This window comes from Euprymna scolopes, chromosome 34 (assembly GCF_053919585.1).
Source record: "Euprymna scolopes isolate OS-2025 chromosome 34, ASM5391958v1, whole genome shotgun sequence".
Classification (NCBI taxonomy): Eukaryota; Metazoa; Mollusca; class Cephalopoda; order Sepiida; family Sepiolidae; genus Euprymna; species Euprymna scolopes.
This window is the reverse complement of record NC_136515.1, coordinates 51,241,665-51,265,049: the sequence shown is the minus strand read 5'-3', so window position 1 is coordinate 51,265,049 and position 23,385 is coordinate 51,241,665. Positions and strand designations below refer to the sequence as shown.

At 31.1% G+C, this 23,385-nt stretch overlaps 1 protein-coding gene across 1 annotated transcript in view; it reads right to left on the bottom strand.

The window, feature by feature from the left end:
• LOC145259038 (uncharacterized) overlaps positions 1-23,035 on the bottom strand; it is a 62,759-nt gene extending 39,724 nt beyond the window's left edge. The window contains exon 1 of the mRNA XM_080116664.1: positions 21,203-23,035. Coding sequence (XP_079972790.1) covers positions 21,203-22,388 — 1,186 coding nt within the window. The 5' untranslated portion in view covers positions 22,389-23,035. The remainder of the gene's footprint in view (positions 1-21,202) is intronic.
• Positions 23,036-23,385: the final 350 nt, after the last annotated feature.

Sequence of the window (23,385 nt, the reverse complement as noted above, 5' to 3'; positions counted from 1 at the left end):
TGGATGTTAATTAGGGTTCAAATACGAAAGTCACGATAATAAATGTATCAGACAATGGCAAATGGCAGACACCTGTCATATGTTACAAAAAATAGCCAATGCGAAATTATTAACCCCCACAAGTGTATTTTTACGTTTGCGAAAATATATGCAGATATTACATTACTTATGGTAAACTGATCCCTTCCTCTGAAACTGCAAGTCTATATTTACAAATTTAAGAAGAATCGGAATCGGTACTTACATTGGAATCGTTCCATCACTAATATACATATTGGGACGATTAATGGGAAAAATCGAAACTTTTTGGGTTATCGAAATCGGTATCGGGGGGGGGGGAAAAACGATTCCTTTAATTATTTTTTCTTAATTTGATTTTATTTGGAACAAAATCTTTCATTGTTTGTAATGATGGAATAAAACTTCCAGCAAAACTAAAATCTATAGATCACGCCCTGAGAATTGTCTTTGCGTTTGAGAAAATATATTTTCTGTGTTTTACGACAATCGGAGAAAAATAAGCAGATAATTATTTGGAAATTAAAAACAAAAAATCGAAATCGGGAAAAATATTGGAATCCTCCCATCACTAATATATGAAGTGCATACTGTAATTTCTAAAATTGCGCAGTAATTACATATTCATAAATTACATATTATTCATAAAAAAAGCTAAAATAATTCTTTATTAATGATTAAATAGAATTTTTTTTTAATATCAAGAATAATTTTTTTTTCATGCTTGTACAGTTCATGCGTACAAAAGAAATATTTGATTTTCACATGTAAAAATTTCCCTTAAACCTCAATTTACATGAAATATTTTTGAAATTATATTTTTTGGTGAAAATGTTAAACAGTGCTTAATCCAATGAGAACATCGTTAGTTCGATTGTTTTTTTTATTTTAGTTAAATCGATTTCATTAAAATGGACTTTATGGGATTTTTTTTCGTAGTGTGTAAGAAATATTAAAACGTTACTTAATTGTTAACATCTATGATGCTTTGTTTTCATAAAATTAAAACATCAGTTCATGCGTTTTTTTTTAAATAGTTAAAAGTTTACTTTAATATGCGTATATATATGTTTAACAAAAAAGTTGCCTGTCAAACTCCTGTCAGTTTTAGGTCTACACACATGAAACTTTATATATGCGGTACTCGAACCCACGCGAAACTTTATATTTGGGTTTTAGCCGGGGAAAATCGATGCAAAAAAAAAAAAATGCAATTTGCCAGGTGAAGTAATCGTCTGTATTTTTGAGATGAGGTGTTTTCATTTGAGATCGTCGGACTGACTTCCTCATCTTGGTTTTTTGCCCTTTGGCCTTCATCAGGTGTTATGTATCGAACTGGGGAACCCCCGTAATAATAATAAAGGGTTGGGTTCGAGACTCCAAACAAACGGTTTCCCAGTTCGATACATAACACCTGATGAAGGCCGGAGGGCAAAAACGACCGAAACGTTGTAACTAACAACCAAGATGAAGTCAGTCCGACGATCTCAATAAACTGCCAGGTGACGGTCGAACGACGTTATTACGAATATGCATGCGTAACGTAATAGCTATTGGTTCATGCTTTAATTTTTAGCCTAGCAGCAAACTTGTTTTGCTCTTTACACAAGATAATGCAGTTTCACCAATATCAAAAGAAAAGGAGTTCATTAAATCATAATTAAATACTGAAAATGTCCTTAAAATTAATTGATTCCTTGAATTTTAGTGAATTGTTTTTATTTAAGGGGGACTATATTTAAGGGATCATACATATATAATTAGTTATATTTAAAAAAAAAAAAAAAAAGAGGGTTACAACTGAGTGCTCAAAATCCGAAAATAAGAGCGTACTATTTATGTTTTGTTTACAGAAAGCTTAGATAAGTCATCGGTACCGTCGGTACATACACAAACACTAGCAGGCCGCCCGGCATTGTAAGGTCGTAAAATACACTTAAATATATTTTATTAATGTAGATTTCGGATTTCGTATTATATTATATTGGACCCAATATATAGTAATGATTCAAAACGTTAAAAAAAAAAAAAAAAGACTCGTGCGCCACCACCGAGAATCGAAACCAAAACGTTTAGCTTAGGATTTACTTTTTCATTTGGCGTTATGCCTGAGCTATGAAGACATGTTTGCTGCGAGGCTAAAAATTAAAATATGAACCAATAGCTATTACGTTACGCATGCATATTCGTAATAACGTCGTTCTACCATCACCTGGCAAATTCATTTTTTTTTTTAATTTTCACTTTTGTACCGATTTTCCCCGGCTAAAACGCAAATATAAAGTTTTGCATGTATTAAGTTTCGTGTCTGTAGACCAAAACCTGGTAGGCAAGTTTTTTTTTAAACATACGCATGTGTGTGTGTGTATAAAACGTTTGTGTTTACTATAACCTTTTTAGGCAAATATTACGCAAGTATAAATCATGTAGAATATCTGCATGAATATAATTACACGTAATAGTTAACTAAGTATCCCATTAGAAAACAAAAACTAACTGGGAATTAATTAAATGAGTGTTTAAAAGAATATGCAAATTAGCTAGATCTTTTGCAATTCTACGGCCCATTGGCCTTCGGGACAAGATCAAAGTGTAGTATCTGTTCTTCAGATGCTGCACTTCTATTTCTTGTTCTCTTTCGGTGGAGGAGAAATCCTTCACGACTGAGACAATTTTTATTTTTGTACCTTTTCTCCACGTTAAAAAACGACCTTAGTGTCTAACTCTGTCCCGTGGGGAGGCATAGTAAATAGGTACGGCCCATATATAATAAAGTTGTATTTTCGGTGCTAATGCACTTACTGATCCTCCACGCTATTTTTTTTTAAAATCGTATTTCCAAGTTTAATTAAAGTTTTGTTTTTTTATTCAATTGTGTTTTTATTATGAATATCAATACACAAAAACCCCCATATGAATTTAGGAAAACTCGTCCATTTTTGCTAAGTAAGAAAACTGGTCCTTTATTGAATAAATATAGATTGAAAACATTTTATGACCGTTCTTGAAGATTGTTTCAAAGAATACATATCCCATAATATTTTTTAAAATATATTTTACTTGTTTACTGTTTTTAATAAAATTGATGTTTCCAAGTGTTTGTTTTCTACCTAGCTTTGTAGGATTTTAGTGTTTTCAAGAGTTTTAGTTAAAAAAAAAAAAGAAAGAAAAAAAGAAAAGTAATGTCGGTGTTACTTTTGAACAAAAAATGTCCGACATGAGAGGATCAGGATGATCACGCCTTTAGAGTCTCGATGATCGCTCCAAAATAGAATATTAAAGAAAATACTGAGATATAGTTTTTAAACGAGCCACTCCCCTCCAAAAGAAAATAAATTTGTATATTTTTAGGTAATGTCCAAGATCACCGCTCCGGAAGGGGGGGGGGATCAATCGGAAGTGGATACGGTTGATTATGTAATGAAACCATGTATTTATCAGAAAAAAACAAAACAAAAACAAAAACAAAAAAACAAAAAAAACAAAAAACAAAAAAAACAACAAAGACTTGTTTTTAACACTTCTTGTATTATCTATATATCTATATAAGTGAAACTGTCTGCGTGTGTGTGTGTGTGTGTGTGTGTGTGTGTGTGTGTGTGTGTACATTTCCCTACCAAATTACTGTCAATTTTCAGTCTACAGACTCGAGATTTGACATAAGGGGTATTGAGATTTTAATCTGTTTTCGGCCAGAAATTTGGCTGTCAAGGGGTCAAATTTAAACGATTTAACCTTTGAAACCGTACCAAACTCCTCGGCCAATTTTGAAATTTTAAATGCAGGTTACTTAGACATGGATCAAACTTTAATTTGATTTGAGCCCAAAACAATAAATGTTAAGGGATCAAAATTGTGGTCAAAGTTTAAAAAATTTGACCTCTGCGATCTACCAATTTTTAGTTTAAACAATTGAAATTTTACATAAAGTGTATTCAAACATGGCGCAAGCTTTTTAATCGGTTTTTGGCCGAAGTTTTCGCTGGCAAGAGTACAAAGCTCAAAAGATTTAACTATTGCGGTCTCTAGCAAACTATTCAGCCAATTTTGCGACGAAACATTTGAAATTTTACATGAAGGGTATTCACACATGCAAGCTTTTTATTCAGTTTCTGGGCGAAAATGTGGCTGCCAAGTTGAAAGAGTTGACCTTTGCAGACTTTACCAAACTCTGCTGCCAAATTTAGGTTTTAACGCTTGAAATTATAGATGTAAGTTACATTGACACGAGTCAAACATATATATATATATAGTCTTTGAAGTTTTTAACTTTTAAAACTATACAAAAAATTACTTTTTATCATTCGTTAAAAAACCATCTAGTCAGTAAGTCATTTAATCACCTGCAATCACTGCATCAACTCTCTCGAATTTACTATAATACCAATTTTTTTTATTTTTCAAGGGATCATCAGTTGTTTACCATGAAACACTGTTTCGGGGATTTAAAAACAAAACAGTATATTACATCATGGCTCCCCAGCAGTGTTGATCAATTTGGATTAATCCATTTAACTACTTATCACCCCCACTATAATTAGTAGTTTGTATATTTACATTCTTATTTATTTAAAATTAGATATATAAAGGTTAAAAATATTTTATTTTTACAGATATACATTTTTTTTTTATATATAAATTTATTATATGTAATTATAAATACATTTTATACATTGCTAATATAGTTTTGGATTTCCTTTATTAATATAGTCTGGTTTATCTTAAACGATTCAAAAGCATCAGGATAACGAACAAATGCTTTATTTAACTGTTTAAATATTTTATTTTTATCTCCACCTTGTTTTATCATCCTTATTACTAAGCTACAAACTTGTGGTATATATATATATATATATATATATATATATATATATATATATATATATATAATATACACACACAAAGTTATGAACAGTACATAGAGCCCGAGCAAAGCCGGGCTGAACTGCTAGTTGCGAAAAAAATAAAAATAAAATAAATAAAAGCACTTCTTGTATTATCAAAATCAAATAAGACATATTTTACTTAGAAAAAATTAATTTAGTTTTAACACTGTGTTCACGAAACAAGGCACTTCTGTAGTATGCGGACGGCGGCCATCTTTTCTTGCTGCGTTTCACTAAATTGTCGCAAGGTGACGCCATTCGGTGAAAAAAAAACACTTAAATTATTAATTTGCTGTTGACTCTTCAAAGTTGATTTAATTAATCAAATTAATTAAAGAAATGTTTCATTTAAATTCTTAGTTCGGAAAAAAAAAGCTATTTTACTTCATAAAAATCCAATGTTTTTTCATTACAAAATTGTTTTATCAAAATTATATTTTCTTACAGGCTTAAATGTTTCTACAATTATATATTACTACATTTTTATACAATAAACGTTTTGGTTTTCAAATATTTTGTCGAAAAAAAAAAAAAAAAAAAAAAAAAAAAAAAAAAAAAAATTGCTTGCTACTTATTTACCGCGTTATTTGACCAAGAAGAAATAGGAGTTATCGCCCCCCCCAACAATAGCCGCCGTCTGCATACTGCAAAAGTGCCCCCTCTCAAATGACTCAAACAAAAAATTCTTATAAAACATTTTATTCCAAATAATTTAGTTTTAACACTAACATAATTTTATAAATTATTTTATAATAATTTAATACAAGTGTTTTTTTTTTCGCAATAACACAAGAATTGTTCAAACTAAATTCTTCTGAATAAAATATAAGCTTTCTTTGATAGTACATAAGTGTTTCATTTTTGTTTCGTAATAACACAAAAAGTTTTAAAACTAATTTTTAAAAATAAATTTAGTTATTTTTCGTGTTGTGACTCCGTGATAAAGTTTATTTTTTTAAAACATTTTAAAATATTATGGGAGCGCGGAATCGTCTTTAAAAACAATATCTTCTTCAAGAACAGTCATAAAATGAGTTTTTCAGTCGATATTTATTCAATAATTGACCAGTTTTCCTACCTAGTGAAGATTGACGAGTTTTTCGAGCACCCTTTCAAAAGTAATTGGAAACATTAAAAAAAATATAAGCCGGCACGTACCTAATTATATATATATATATATATATATATATATATATATATATATATATTAAAAACAATATCTTCTTCAAGAACATAAAATGAGTTTTTCAGTCGATATTTATTCAATAATTGACCAGTTTTCCTACCTAATTATATTATATATATATATATATATATATATATATATATATATACACATATATATATACACACACGTAAAAGTGGCATTATATGGAGGACGGTCTACCAAACTTGTCAATTTTCGGTATAAACTTGTTATATAGAGCGGATTTGTAACTTTGGAACAAATTCGATTAGGTAACAATCGCCGGTAAGATGAAGAATTGAAAATATAAAAATAAAAAAAAACTGGCATTTGGCATGCGTAGGTTTACTTAAATTGCTCTTCTATGCATGCGCAGATATACATTTGTAAATTTTACAATGTAATTTAAGATTTAAAATAGTAACGAATAAGGCTGGAGAGCTGTCTGTTTTGGTTTCGATTGTAGTTCATGGCACTCAAATCATTTTATTTTTCAAATCGCTAATATATTTTGAGTACTGTGTAATAATTAAGAGAATCGTTTATATAGTAATAATACATACGAAATATGCACAAATTAAAATATATAATCGTATTAAAATAGACGGGGCAACTCTGGATGGCCTCCTAGTAATATATATTTCATATGTTACTGAATAAAAAAAAAAATTAAGGTTTGTATTACTGTACACACAGATCCGAAAAAGTTGTCAAAAAACAAATAAACAAATAAATGTTATCGAAGGCAAGATAAGTTACTTTTCTACCTAACTGGATAATTTTTTAGTGTTTTTATTTAATGGAAAATGTTTATCAGCTCGAAAAACATACAATGTTTACCGATGTATTTGAAAATTGCAAATTGCGGGGCACTCTCTGGTAAACACGATAAGCGTAGGAAAACGAGTTAAAACTAAAAAAATACACAAAATACTGTTAAAAACCCACCGAATATATCTCAGCCTATGTCATGGTAACATATTGAACGAGTTTCTAACAATATTTTTGTTAGTTTTTTTTTTTTTTTTTTTAGGTTTAACTCATTTTTCAAGCTTACCGCGTTTACCAGAGAGTGCCCCCCGCCATTTGCAATTTTCGAATACATCGGTAAACACTGTTTTTCGAGCCGAATAAACATGTTACATTAAATAAAAACACTAAAAAATTATTCAGTTAGGTAGAAAAGTAACTTATCTTGCCTTTGATAATATTTATTTGTTATATATTTGTTTTTTGACAACTTTTTCGGATCTATGTGTACAGTAATACAAACCCAAAATTTAACTTGATTTTTTTTTAAAAGTTTTTTTTTCCTAATTCGTTTCAACAATAAAAGAATCAGTTATGTAAAAAGGAATCTCTTCAGATATACCAGATTTTATGAATTTTCAAATGAAATCCATTTCTACAGGGTGTTATATGCGCCTCCAAAATTCACCACAGAATAACCCCCACCTATATGTAACACGATGTAATTTTATTATAAGTCAATGTTATCAATATAACTTTTGTACCATTTAAAAGAAGGGCAACTAGAAAAAATTTTATCGTACGAAAATAATGAAATTGGGAGACGAAAATCTCGTTTATATAACTGACTCTTTAAAATAACGTTCCCATGTAGTAAGCATTCCGAATGTGAAAACATACTCGTATTTAATAAATCTAGCAAAAATCAACTAATGGTCAGATTTTCGTGAAATTTTCGATACTTATCCATTTTAGAATGAAATTACATATAAAATACTGTTTTCGGTATTCCCAGTTTTCGTAAAATATGAGGGGAATTACATTTTAGTGCATGTCTCCCCACTCACCCCCTATTTATTTTTTCAAAATTCATATTTATTGCGAAACATAGGAGTTCAAATAAGTAAAACGTATTTTTTAAAAGTTTGAATACACGAATTGAACAAAAACTTGCCTTGAAATTGCAATTAAAAAATTGATATAAACTTGTTTTTTTAAATAGATTTTTTTTCTCTAATCAATATAAACTATTTATCAGTTGAATTACAAAGAAAAAGAAACTTCCTAAAAATTAATTTTTTAAAAATTAAAATGATTAAATTCCATTTAGAACAACATAGATTTTAAAAATATTTAGTTATAATATAAACATGACTTTTACCAGCTATTTTATTGCCAGATTAAAACGGATTGCACAAATAAACATTTTGTAGACCACTGCGATATCTAGTTTATATCTTTTAGTAAATAAAGTATGGAAACCTGTAATTAACCAAATGAACAGTTTAGTAAAACGGTAAATTTTCAGATTAGGCCCCCCTCCACAATTTTCTTTTAAATGACGACTTTTATAAGTTTTCGGCCATGCTGAATGCGAAAATCGCCTTGAAATTTTGCAGAAATAATTAGTTATCGAGATATAAAAAATTATGCATGGTATTATTTTCGGCCATCTTTGTTACGCGCGTAGATTTGTTTATGGAGTGCGATCGCACGCGCGTAAAAACGATGGCTGCTAAAGAATACAATGCATAATACAACTTTTTATATCTCGATAACTATTTATTTATGCAAGATTTCAATGCGAATTCCGTATTCAGCATAGTAGAAAACTTATAAAAGTCGTCATTTAAAAGAAAATTGCAGAGGTGGAGGTGGACCTAATCTAAAAAAAATACCCAAAATTATAACAAAGATTAATTAATTGCAGTTAAAAAAAAATCATTTAGTCGCTTCTGCTTTTCCATACTTCGTATAGTTAACAAGTCTGACGTCACGGGATCATGCGCTTCGTTCTTCACAATCGTTTGGCAGACCCTAGACAGTCCCAAAAGAAGCTGATGGATAAAATGTTTCATAACTTCCTTTATTTTTAATATTTTTCTTTATTCAGAGCATCTAGATAGAGTAACCCTACCAAAGAGGAGCGGATATTTATCGTAGAGTGGTACTTTCGGTTGAAGGCGCCAATATAAAAGCAAGAAATTCCGGGTTTGTATTACTGTACACAGATTCGAAAAAGTTGTCAAAAAACAAATATATAACAAATAAATGTTATCAAAGGCAAGATAAGTTACTTTTCTGCCAAACTGGATATATTCTTTGTGTTTTTTTTCAATGTAACATATTTATTCAGCTCGAAAAACATAGTGTTTACTGATGTATTCGACAATTCAAGATGGCGTCTCACACCCTCTTTAACACCGTAAGTTTGGGAAAAGGTGTTATAAATAAAAAACTATACAAAATACTATTAAAACCCCGCCGAATATATGTCAACCTATGTCACGGTAACATATATTGAGCGAGTTTTTAACAGTATTTTATCCGGTTTTTTATTTATAACACCTTTTCCCAAACTTACCGTGTTAAAGAGAGAATCAGACGCCATCTTGAATGTTCCAATACATCGGTAAACACTGTATGGTTTTCGAGCTGAATAAACATGTTACATTGAATAAAAACACGAAAAATATATCCAGTTTGGTAGAAAAGTTAACTTATCTTGCCTTCGATAACATTTATTTGTTATATATTTGTTTTTTGACAACCTTTTCGAATCTATGTGTACAGTAATACAAACCCGAAATTCCTACAGTCCAAATGCAATTAAAAACATGGTGGCTCAATATCATCAAGGATCTGTACAAAATCCAATTGGTGCAAGAGCTTCAGCCAAGAGACCTACAAAAGGCTTGAATACTCCAATGGAGATAAAAAAATAAATAAAACAGCGGGTATACGCAAACAAACTAGGCACAACAAATGCTCCCCCCCCCAAAAAAAAAAAACATGGAAGAAATTACGGTCATAATCCCTGAAACATGAAGTAATGTGCTTGACAATGCCCTAAAGAGGGCACAAGAGTATGGAAATCAAAATGGTGGACATTAGAGTAACATTTTTCATAACTAAAACTTCGTGAAAACGTACTCTAGATTAAGTTTTGTAAATAAAATTAGAATAAGTGGACGATGATATCCTATTATATCTGAAAACGTGACGGAAGGGTTCATCTACATACTGATGAAGTTTGCTGCGTTTCAAATCCGTCAGCTTCTTTTGGGATAACCTACATAAAAAATTCAGAATACAAAATCTGACATTTTATATTTTGTAATCATGCTACGATAAATTCAACAATGGCGTTGACTTTTTCGGATAAATTACCAAATATATATCTCAATTTTTGTATTCTACCGAATTATATATGAGCTCTGAGCTAGGTGTGTACAAAATTTCGTGAAAATAGTGAATAATTCCACCCCGTCTTTCCAAGCTTATAACTCCTCGAAAAATGTAATTCAGTCCCTATTTTCTTTTTCAATTAAAGGAGCAAGGACCAAGATTTCATTTAAAAAAAAAAAAAAGTTTTTAAAAAAAAAAAGGTTTTAAACTTCGGACTTTACAGGTAAATTTCTAAAAAAAAAAAAAAAAAAAAAAAAAAAAAAACATTTTGTTTTAAATTTGAATATATTTATTGACCTTTTCTCTTCAATTTGTGATATATAACACTTTGTTACATAAATTAATTATTTACTTTTTAATAGACATTTCAAAATGGGAGGCGTGAATTATTCGACCCCCTGTTTTTCCAAGCTTATAACTCCTCGAAAAATGTAATTCAAGCCCTAATTTATTTTCAATTAAAGGAGCAAGGACCAAGGTTCCATTAAAAAAAAAAAAAACAACAAATAACGTGGTTTAAAAAAAAGAAAAAAGTTTTAAACTTCAAACTTTACAGGTAAAATTCTAACACTACGTTTTTTTTTTTGTTTTAAATTTGAATATATTACTTATTGACCTTTTCTCTTCAATTTGTGAGTAAATTAATTATTTACTTTTTAATATAAACTTGAAAATGGGGGGGGGGCCGTGAATTAAAAAAAAAAAAAACGTTTGTCTAAAATATTATATTCGGTTTATTGGAAAGAACATAAAATTTCACATTGACCCTGAAAATTTCGTAAAAATAGAATCAATAGATTTTTAAAGTTTAAAAATTGAAAAATATTGAGTTAGGAAAATTCATTAGTTTTAAAAAAAAACTATTTCTATTACTTTTAAAACAACTTTATGGATTATACTTCCAAAATAAACTATTAAAGAAAATAAATAACCCACTTTTAAAAGGGAAATTACGAGTTTTTTAAAAATATTTTATTCGCAGTTTCGTGTTAGGGGTGTCAAAAATTCCTACAAAAATTCTGATACACCTAGCTCTGAGCTTAAGGTTTAACCATTGAGCTCAACTTTATCTTCAGTATCTATTTGTATCCTACGTCCTCTCTTCGTTTTAGGTGCCGGGAAAACTCGTCTCCGGAAAACTCGTCCCCTTTTGCTAGGTAGGAAAACTGGTCCCTTATTGAATAAATATCGATTGAAAACATTTTATGATCGTTCTTGAAGGATATATTGTTTTTTAAAATAAACTATAGCCCCCCCCAATATTTTTTAAATAATATTTTTACTTGTTTAATGTTTTTTTTTGTGTTTTTAATAAAAGCGTTTATTATGTTCATAAACGAGACCGCATATTTTTTTTTAGTATTAATATAAAAAGAATTTACTTATATACTGTTGTTTATAAAAGGGTAAAATCGATTTTTCTCCCTCGCCGACTATGTTGTTTATTTAATTTATTTGGAATCGTTTATTTGGTAAAGAAAAAAAAAACAGAAAACAAACAAAAAACATGTCGAGTGTTACGGGAGAACGAGAAATAATGCCCGGTAAATCACATCTTAGGGGGTCTTGATAATCGCTAAAAAATAGAAATTACTGAGCGAGATTTGGTTTTAAAAAGAAAATAATAAATTTTAATATTTTAAAAAATATAATTTAGAGAGAGAGGGGGATAAAACCTATATCTCCCTTCGAAAAGCAACCAACAAAAAATGAAATTAAAAAGATTCTTGATAAACGATAGCGGAGTTTTCAATAAAATTGATTAATAAATTTATTTAGTGATTACTTTCTCTCTTTCTTATTGATTTTAGAATTTTGAAGTAAAAATTTAAAAAATTAAAAATGAGTTAACGAGAGATTGTTAGCACATGGCATCTCTCGCGCCAAAAAAATATTTCGTTTTTAATTTATTAGTTAATTTTTGCAAAATTTGACAGGACGACAATAAATGTTGATAATTGATAAAATCATAATTTTAAATAACGCATGAGTGCGTGCATGTTGTATGACAGAAAACAAAAACATAACAAAAAACTATCATAATTAAAAAACAAAACCAAAAGCGTAACGAAGAATCGAATCGCTCCCTGTTTTTTAATTTTTGGGTTTTGTTTTTTTTATTGTTTTTATGACTCCAAAAAACATCGTTAAAATAACAACAAAAAAAAATTTGTAATTAACTTTGTATGAACATAATAAACGCTTTAAAATAAGTTAAACCACTAAGAACTTATCCAGTTAGGTAGAAAACGGACACTTAGAAAATCGATTTTATTTAAAAAACATTAAACAAGTAAAAATATTTTTTTTTTAATATTATGGGGGGGGGGCTATAGTTTATTTAAAAAAAAAATATCTCCTTCAAGAACGATCATAAAATGTGTTTTCAATCGATATTTATTCAATAAGGGACCAGTTTTCCTACCTAGCGAAAGGGGACGAGTTTTCCGGAGACGAGTTTTCCCGGGACGAGTTTTCCTAAATTCTTCGTTTTAACCTCCCCATTAAACTATTGGCATTTTTTTTACGAGTACCCGTCGTAGTATAAACACCCAACTTCCGCATGTTCAGAACAGCTGTCGAGGTTGGCAATATTTATTCCGAAAGCCGTTCTTAACATGGGGAGGTTGGGGGATGTTTATACTACGCTGGATACGCTCATTAAAAATGTCTTTTTTTTCAGAAAATGAACATAAAATATTTTGGGTTTGTATTACTGTACACAGATTCGAAAAAGTTGTCAAAAAACAAATATATAAGAAATAAATGTTATCAAAAGACAACATAAGTTACTTTTCTACCTAACTGGATATGTTTTTAGTGTTTTATTTAATGTAACATGTTTATTCAGCTCGAAAAGCAGTGTTTACTGGTGTATTGGAAAATTTAAAATGGCGCCCAACTCTTTCACATGGTAAGTTTGGGAAAAGGAGTTAATTAAAAAAATATGCCAAATACTGTTAAAAACCCACCGAATATATGTCAGCGTATATTACGGTAACATTAAGCGAATTTCTGACAATATTTTGTCTAGTTTTTATTTTAAATTTTCCAATACATCGGTAAACACTGTTTTTCGAGCTGAATAAACATGTTACATTTAATAAAAATACTAGAAAATTATCCAGTTAGGGAGAAAAGTAACTTATCTTGCTTTTGATAACATTTATTTGTTATATATTTGTTTTTTGACAACTTTCTCGAATCTAATAGGCACCGCCAAAACTGGGGGGGGGGCAGGTCAGTACTTTTTGACGGACCGTCTTTTTAAAAATCTACCAAAAATCAGGTAATTATCCGATCAATACGAGATTTTCAGCAATTATTAGAAGAATGAACTTTATAACAGTTTACTTATTTTTCATAAACGATATTTATATATATATATTTTTTCTTTTTGCTTACAACCCCCCCCCCCTGTTTTGAAGTGGGAACAAATATGCTTAAAATAATCATCTGAAACTGAACAAAACATTGTGTTGTTGTAAGGGACAGAATTATAGATTCAAAAAAAAAAAAAAAAAAAAAAAATTGTTTGCATACCTTATTTTGACGTCTGAATATCAGAACTTCGATTGTGTTTAATTATCCCGCTTTTGAGTTTTGAAGTGTGAAATTCGGTGAATATGTTAAGTAAAATAATTAATTTAAGTTAAGCAAAACAAAATTTTTTTTTTTAAATATTTATACGAAAAAAGCCATTTTAAAATATTTGATAAATAAATTAACAATTGTTTTTTAGCGAGCCGAATAATGCATGATCATTATTAAACAGGGCATGCTTTGAATAATCGATACAAAAAAAAATTCGATAAATATTGTGCCCTTTGTGTTAAAAATAGCATCATTTTTTTCGATCCCGTTTGAAAACGTTTGCCGCCTTTCGACTACGGTGGACCAAACGCGCTGAAATATTTTTTTTTTATTCTGCTTTAAACCCCCCCCCCCCATTTTGGGGAGCCTGGCCCCCACACACATACACATTAAAAACCAAACTCATACAAATGGTCACCCATCTGGTACTGGCCAGCCTCAGCGTTAATAATACATTGAAATTTTCGTCACTGAAAAATAAGTTTTTTTGGCCTGTTTGGTCTTCCATAGTTTTCTTATCATCAAACGAAAATGTAAACAGAGTCGATCTGAACTCTACGTCGACGCGAAATATCTGGTTACCTATATGAATAAGTGGAATTATTTGAAATTCAGGTACTTATAATATTTTTGCATATTCTCTTAGAAAATCATCCTAAATCTTAGTTAGACAATAAATAAATAAATTATTTCAAAACCCCTTTTTTTTTTAAATATTTAAGTACGTTTTTTGTGCAAGACAAAAAATGTCAATTGTTAACTTTTTGGGAAAATTTAACATTTAAAATTGAATTAAAAATAGAAAAAGTTTTACATTATTCTGTTTTCTATATGATAAAATTCAGGGTTTTATCTTACTGGAAAAAAAAAGTTACTCAGAAATAATGGATTTCATTCAATAAATGTAATTTAGTTTTAAAAAACAACTTGATTTTGCGGCCATTTTTGGCGGTGCCTAAGTAATACAAACCCAATATTTTAGTTTCGTATAAACGAATTCTTTGAGATTCTTGTTTTTGAGTTGCGTTTTGGCAGCGATTTGGATCAAGACCGAGAGTTGCGTTTTTTTTTTTTTTTTTTTTTTAAATCATCTGTTTAATATATTAAAAAGCCAAGCATGAAAGGTCCCCCTCAGCGAGTGAAAATTTTACTTTCACCATGACTAATGTTCGTGCAAAATTTAAAAAAAAACAAAGCGTGGTTATTGACAAAAGTGACGAACAGACGAACGGGAATGAATTACCAGGTCTAGGTACGTGCAAAATGAATGCCGATGTTCAAAATGTATAAACATTTTGAACCCTCCCTTTACTTAAAAAAATAAATAAATGAATAAAAAAAAAAAAAAATCAGGAAATTAACCAATTTTAATGAAATTTTCAGTATTTATCAAATAATGATCGCGGAATATAATGAACTAATTATTTTTATTTAAATGATTTAAATTAAATCTTAGTGGAAATGTATTTTGGGGTTTGTATTAATATATATACAAAAGTTTATAATATTATTAATCGGGTTTGTATTACTGTACACAGATTCGAAAAAGTTGTCAAAAAACAAATATATAACAAATAAATGTTATCAAAGGCAAGATAACTTACTTTTCTACCAAACTGGATATATTTTTCGTGTTTTTATTCAATGTAACATGCTTATTCAGCTCGAAAACCATAGTGTTTACCGATGTATTGGAACATTCAAGATGGCGTCTGATTCTCTCTTTAACACGGTAAGTGTGGGAAAAGATGTTATAAATAAAAAACCGGATAAAATACTATTAAAAACTCGCTCAATATATGTTACCGTGACATAGGTTGACATATTCGGCGGGTTTTTAATAGTATTTTGTATAGTTTTTTATTTATAACACCTTTTTCCAAACTTACGGTGTTAAAGAGGGTGTGAGACGCCATCTTCAATTGTCGAATACATCGGTAAACACTGTATAGTTTTCGAGCTGAATAAACATGTTACATTGAATAAAAACAAAAAAAATATATCCAGTTTGGCAGAAAAGTAACTTATCTTGCCTTTGATAACATTTATTTGTTATATATTTGTTATATATTTGTTTTTTTGACAACTTTTTCGAATCTATGTGTACAGTAATACAAACCCCCTTTTTTATATAAATAAAGCATCGTGATAAAAATAACATTTTTACAAGAACATTATATAAGAAAAAAGCTCCTGAAGTCCGTATTAATGAATTCGATATAACTCGAAACATGAATTGCTCGAACTACCGAAATTACCATTGAATTAAGCATTGTTTAATATTTTCACACAAAATTATCATAGCAAAATTTTTTTTTTAATTACAGATTTCGCATAATTTTTATATGCAAGATTTTAATAATTTCCTTGCTCACAAGTATGTGAAACTTTTGGCGTAACATTTTTATATAATCTCGAACAATAATTAAAAAATTAATTTAAAAACAGGAACATAAAAATAATGAAATTAAAAAATGATGGTCGACCTAGACGAGAGGATCCAAAATGGCCGACCAGGACTGAGATATGACACGTGCCGTTGTTTCCTTAATAAATTATTTCAGTTAGGAAGAAATATCTCATGTATTAATAAATGTTAAATAATAATGAAACCTTACCAAAACAAAACGAAGTAAAAAAAAAAAATATCTGACAATTCATCGGCTCTAGCTGAAATAATTTATTAAGGAAACAACGGCTCGAGCTTATACTAATAAATAGCAACTTACACACAATTCATCGGCTCTAGCTGAAATAATTTATTAAGGAAACAACGGCTCGAGCTTATACTAATAAATAGCAACTTACACACAAATAAATGTTAAATAATAATGAAACCTTACCAAAACAAAACGAAGTAAAAAAAAAAAAATATCTGACAATTCATCGGCTCTAACTGAAATAATTTATTAAGGAAACAACGGCACGTGTCATATCTCAGTCCTGGTCGGCCATTTTGGATCCTCTCGTCTAGGTCGACCAAAATGATAAAAATTGATACAAACGTTCAGAAAAATCTAAAAGAAAAAAAACAACATTGAATGAAATAGAAAGAATTGATGTACGTGTCCAATATTTACAGGACAAAATACTCAAAATGTGAGATTTCACATACAAAAAACATGTTTTTAAAAAGGTTTTAAACATTTGACTTTACAGGTAAATTTGCACATTAATATTGTTTTTGTTTTCGCTTGTCTACAATATTATATTCCGTCTATTGGAAAGAGCATAAAAATTCACATTTAACCTGAAAATATCTTAAAAATTGAACCAATAGAAAAATTTTGATGGATTTTTAATTGAAAAAAAAAATGAAAAAAATTTAACTCGTAAAATTCAATTCATTTCATTCCGTGGAAAAAAAAAATGGCTGCATGAGCGCGCGCGCCCCTGCACTGTGTAAACACTTTTTCTTTTTCAAATAAAAAATATTTCTATTTTTTAAAAAGACCGTAGTTAATTTTGGAAGTATATTCCATAAAGAAATTAAACAACCCACTTTAAAAGAAATTACGAGTTTTGTATATTTTATTCGCAGTTTTGTGTTCAGAGTGTCAAAAATTCCCAAAATTCTGACACCTATTCATGCGTTTATTGAGCCATGCTGAAATAATGACATTTAGAAAGCCATTCTTAACATGGGGACGAGAGGGTGTTTAGTACCTATTCTGTACTTTCACCTAACAATTTAATAACAGGTATCGTAAAACTTTAATTTAACTTGAAAATACTAATTACAAATAGCACTGATCAGTAAGTGCACTAGCACAAAATAACATTTCACCGTGTTTCGATCGACGACATTCCATGAAAGGTACGTACACGCTAAAGTTTTGTTTATCGCCAATTTGAACTTACACGAATTTTCCTTTTAATAATTACCTATAACTATAATTTGCGGCTAAAAAAATATCCATAAAAAAAGCAAAGCGCAAAGTTTAAACCAAAATAAATTTAAAAAAAACCCCCAAAAAAACTAGACCACACACGCAAAAATTTTCCTTGTAAAAATAATTGCTCCCTGTCGAACTGCGTAAAAACATCGGAGCCGATGCGTATTTCGCTAGAGTAGCAACCGTGTACGTAAGCCAATAAAACACTAAAAACTTATCCAGTTAGGTAGAAAAGTAACTTATCTAGGTTTGTATTAGTGTACAGATTCGAAAAAAAAATTGTAAAAAAACCCAAAAACAAATATAACAAATAAATGTTATCAAAAGCAAGATAAGTTTTCTACATAACTGGATAATTTTTATGTGTTTTTATTTAATGTAACATGTTTATTCAGCTCGAAAAACAGTGTTTACGGATGTATTGGAAAATTTAAAATGGCGGCCGACTCTCTTTGACACGGTAAGTTTGGGAAAAGGAGTTCAAAATAAAAAACTAGACAAAATACTGTTAAAAACCCACCGAATATATGTCCGCCTATGTCACGGTAACATTAAGCGAGTTTCTAGCAATATTTTGTCTATTTTTTATTTTTAACTCCTTGTCCCAAATTTACCGTGTCAAAGAGGGAGTCGGGCGCCATATTTAATTTTCCAATACATCGGTAAACACTGTTTTTCCAGCTGAATAAATGTTATATTAAATAAAAACATTAAAAAATTATCCAGTTAGGTAGAAAAGTAACTTATCTTGCCTTTGCTAACATTTATATGATATATTTTTTGTTGACAACTTTTTCGAATCTTTGTGTAGTAAAACAACCCCAAATATTTTCAAATTTTTTTGGTAACCAGGAAGTTAAGTCTGATGATAATTCTTAGAAAAGATTAAAATTTGAAAAGGAAATCATTTACTCTTGGGGGCAAGCTCTTTCAGGTCCGCCGTAACCAGGGTAATGTGGAAGATTCGCCTTCCTTTGGCGGAAGTGACGTCCGACATTTTTAGCTACCGATGGTCGGAGGACAAAAAACCGTGTACAATCGTGGCTAAATTTTCTAATACATCTGTAAACACTATGTTTTTCGAGCTGAATAAACATGTTACAATATAAACACCAAAAACATATCCAGTTAGGTAGAAAAGTAACTTATTATCTTGCCTTTGATAACATTTATTTAGTATATATTTGTTTTGTGACAACTTTTTCGCATCTATGTGTACAGTAAAACAAACCCATAATTATCTATAACTATAATCTCTGCCCCCCCCCCAAAGAAAAATATCCGTCAAGAAAATAAAACGTAAAATAATCCGAAAAGCGCAAAGTTCATGCAAAAAAAGAAGAAAAAAGGCCAATTGTAAATTTGGTCATATTTCGTTTTCCGGTACGCTCGATCTGACTTTTTAATCACTCGTCTGGTCGGCCATAGATATTCATCGTTAGCTATTTACACGAGACATACACATTTTAATCATGATTTTCTCTAGTTCAGATGGGTGCAGTAAATAAACTTTTAACTCGAAATGACCCCTAATGTTCTAATGTATAACATAAGGCACAGAAAAGAAACATTTATAATGCGTACACAGCTTTATTTTCTCATAACCACCATACGCTCTGAAGGGATTTTACCAGTTAGGTAACCGTTCATAAACATTAATGGGGAAAAACAGTTCATAAATCTAAGAAAAGAAAGAAGTCCATCAAGTTCAAATAAAGACTTTAAATAAAACAAACAACCGTAGTTATAAAAATATGTCGGACGTCACTTCCGCCAAATGGCTTTGTAAACAAAGGAAGGCGAATCTTCAACATTACCGTAACCAGCGTAGTATAAATATCCTCCAACCTCCATATTAAGAACAGCTTTTGAAAAACACACCCAACCTCGAAAGCAGTTCTTAAGATGGGGAGATTTGGGGTGTTTATTCCGAAAGCCGTTCTTAACATGGAGGTTGGGGGTGTTCACACTACGCTGGGTACAGCCGTAAAAAATAAAAATAAAAACAATTTCTGGATAGATTACGTTTGGTATTTTTTTTTACGACCTGCCCCAGCATCGTACGTACCACCACCCCATGTTAAGAACGGCTTTCTGAATAAACACCGCTCAAACTACCCATGTTAACTTTCGAGGTTGGGGGATGTTTATCCCAAAAGCCGTTCTTAACATGGGGAAGTTGAGATGTTTATAAGGCGGAGTTGTACAACCATCACCCCCATGTGTAATTTCTATACTGATAGTTTTTGTTTTTTTTTAAATTTTTTCACTGGATTATTATTGATTGGACACTAACTAGATTATGAAAAAATTGAAAAAAAAAAAAAAATCATTTCGACATTTGAAAGGGGTGCTCAATTTTTAGTTACAATGTTCTGGTAAATCGGTCCTCCATTTTTTTTTTTTTTTTTCTAAATACGGAAGTGTCTTCGGGAGATATGAAATAGTCCCATGTTGACGAAGCAATGTATCGGGAGGCGTACGATAAATTGACAACGGGCTGGAAAATTATGAAATATTTCTCCAGCATGTTAGTGAAATTTATAATACTTAAAAATGAAAACAAACAAAAAACGTGCTACATGAAATAAAAACACTAAAAACATATCCAAGTAGGTAGAAAAATAACTTATCTTGCCTTTGATAACATTTGTTATATTGGTTTTTGACAAATTTTTTCGAATCTGTGTGCAAACCCCCAAAACTAAGTTAAAAAAAAAGAAAAAAAAGGGGGGGTTTGTATTACTGTACACAGATTCGAAAAAGTTGTCAAAAAACAAATATATAACACATAAATGTTATCAAAGGCAAGATAAGTTACTTTTCTACCAAACTGGATATCATTTTCGTGTTTTTATTCAATTTAACGTGTTTATTCAGCTCGAAAAGCATACAGTGTTTACTGATGTATTGGAAAATTTAAAATGGCGGCCGACTCTCTTTAACACGGTAAGTTCGGAAAAAGGTGTAATAAATAATAAACTAGAAAAAATACTGTTAGAAATTTGCTCAATATATGTTACCGTGACATAACTTGACATATATTCGGTGGGTTTTTAATAGTATTTTGTCTAGTTTATTATTTATAACACCTTTTCCCGAACTTACCGTGTTAAAGAGAGAGTCGGCCACCATTTTGAATTTTCCAATACACTGTATGCTTTTTGAGCTGAATAAACATGTTAAATTGAATAAAAACACGAAAATTATATCCAGTTTGGTAGAAAAGTAATTTATCTTGCCTTTGATAACATTTGTTATATATTTGTTTTTTGACAACTTTTTCGAATCTATGTGTACAGTTATACAAACCCCATTTATTTGTTATATATTTGTTTTGTGACAACTTTTTCGAATCTATGTGTACAGTAATACACACCAACATAAAAAGTAGTTCATATTACTTTTTATTAGAAAAAAAAATGCGGCTTTCTTATGAAAAAGGACCAAATTTGGCTACATACCTGCTTTTCGTATTTTTGATGTATTGTCCATTTGGGCTGAGCGCATCCAGTCGTAAGGTGCTCGGCACCCATTCATTGATGGATTGGGACTCGAAGAATCGGGATCCGAAGAACAAAGTCCCTCATCATTACTGCCACTTCGATCCAGCGCCAGATGATGGGGCAGATGAAGATAGGCGCCGTTCGAAGGTGTGGATACGATCGGAGAGTTCAAACGGTTAAGTTGGTGACAGGTATTGTGGAGGAGACTAGGGTGATGTTGCAGGGATGGATGGATGGATGGCTGCTGGGGGAGAGCTTGGACCAGATCAGACGTCGACAGGGAAATATCCGAAAAAGATTCAGCGGGAGAATTGCTCAAGCTGTTACTTTGCAGGTCGGTCCCGCTGGGCGTTGGCGGTAGGTAATCATTGTGTGGATTCGGAGGGGGTGGTGGTGACTGGTCCATGCATGTCCGATGAAAAACCGGGGACGGGTATCTGTGTGCGTGGAGAGAATGGTTTATGCGGATACCGTTTGGGTTTTTTTGGGAGGCGGGTAACACCTGGTGATCTTGCTGGGAGACTAGAGTGGTTTGCATGGAATCACCGTGGACGTCGATTAAACGAGCATCATTGTTTGGCGTGCTGTCTGCGGTCCTTAAGCCGCTTGTTGACGTTATGGTGATAGCTTGTTGGTGGCTGTTTCCCGTCGTAGCTGTAGTTAGCCATTCCGGATATGTGGTTACCGGATTGATTGATTGACGGATATTCCGATGAGGATTTGTGTTTGGGTTACTGGTACTCGTCTCTGCACTGGCAGGGAGAATCGAATTCGATCCATGGCTGAATAATCTATTATTATAATCGGCAAGATGAGCGGTCATATTGGCGGGTCCGGCCATCTGGCTGTATCTGTGAGCGGCGATTTGCGGCCAGTTCATTTGGTTTTGAAGAGTCGGCGAATAATGCGATTGTGCGTGGTGTACAACCGGGTGAGTTTGGTATGTGTGCGAATAGGAAGTCGTGGTGGCATCCAAACCGTACGGGGATATCTGGTGGTGGAAGGTTGCCGGTTGAACTTCGGCACCGGTTGCACCCCCGTACGACGCATGATGGGGGTGGTACAGATTGTTAGCCTTTTGATAGTACGTGGCCATTAGTACGGTATCACTTTTTACAGACGGGTGTGTTGAGGGTGAAGACATGGTAATTACAACCGCTCTTTTTTTTTTTTTTAAACCAAGGGGTCACCTGTTAAACATGCATTATATCCAATTGTCCGTGTTGATATTTAAAAACAAACAACAAAAAAAAAACAAAAAAAACAAACAAGAAACTGTTTTTTTTTACGCGGCTCTAAAAAAAAAAAAAAAAAAAATTTTTTTTTTGCAATATAAAATTTTAAATAAACTATGTTTAAAAAAATATAACAATTTTTTTTCTTTCTTTTACAAACACTGTTTGTAAAATGAAAGAACCCGTAAAAATTCAATGTATGAAAATCCAATAGGAAATAAAACGAGTCCAGACTGTCCACTGAAGGTAACGAAATCCGTAGTAAAAACGCGTCCTGAATGAATCGCTGAGTGAGCACGTCGGACTTGAGTTACTAACAACTTCCGGCTCTTTCAGCGAGATTAAAAAAATAAAAAGAAGAAGAAAAAGCTTTCAGAGGGATTATAAAGCTACCGCACAATCGTGATAACGACATATGATTGGTTTCGCCGGTTTAGGAAGTGTAATCCAATTGGTCATCCACCAAGACATTAACGAACAAAGTATAGAAAAAAAAAGGAGGAAGGGAAAAATTACCCTTGCCAGTTTTTATCGCCACGCCTCCTTAATCTGTCAGGAGACAATGAAGATTTAATATATTCAAAAAAAAAAACAAACAAAAAAAAAAAAACAAACAAACAAAAAAACAATACCAGTCGGTACTTGACCGTATGAACCTTAAAAAAAAAAACATGTTTACGTGAATGAAACCGTTTAGCAATTGGGGTTTTATTACAATCCACAGAAGCACGAAAAAATTGTAAAAAAGTAAAAAAAAAAAAATGTTACCAAAGGCAAGATAAGTTACATTTCTACCTATCTGGATACTTGCGGACAATAATCCTCATTTTTTAGTTGTTGTTTCACGACGTTTCGGCCAACTACTCATCTGGCCTTCGTCAGGTGGTTGCCGCGACGGAATAGGAA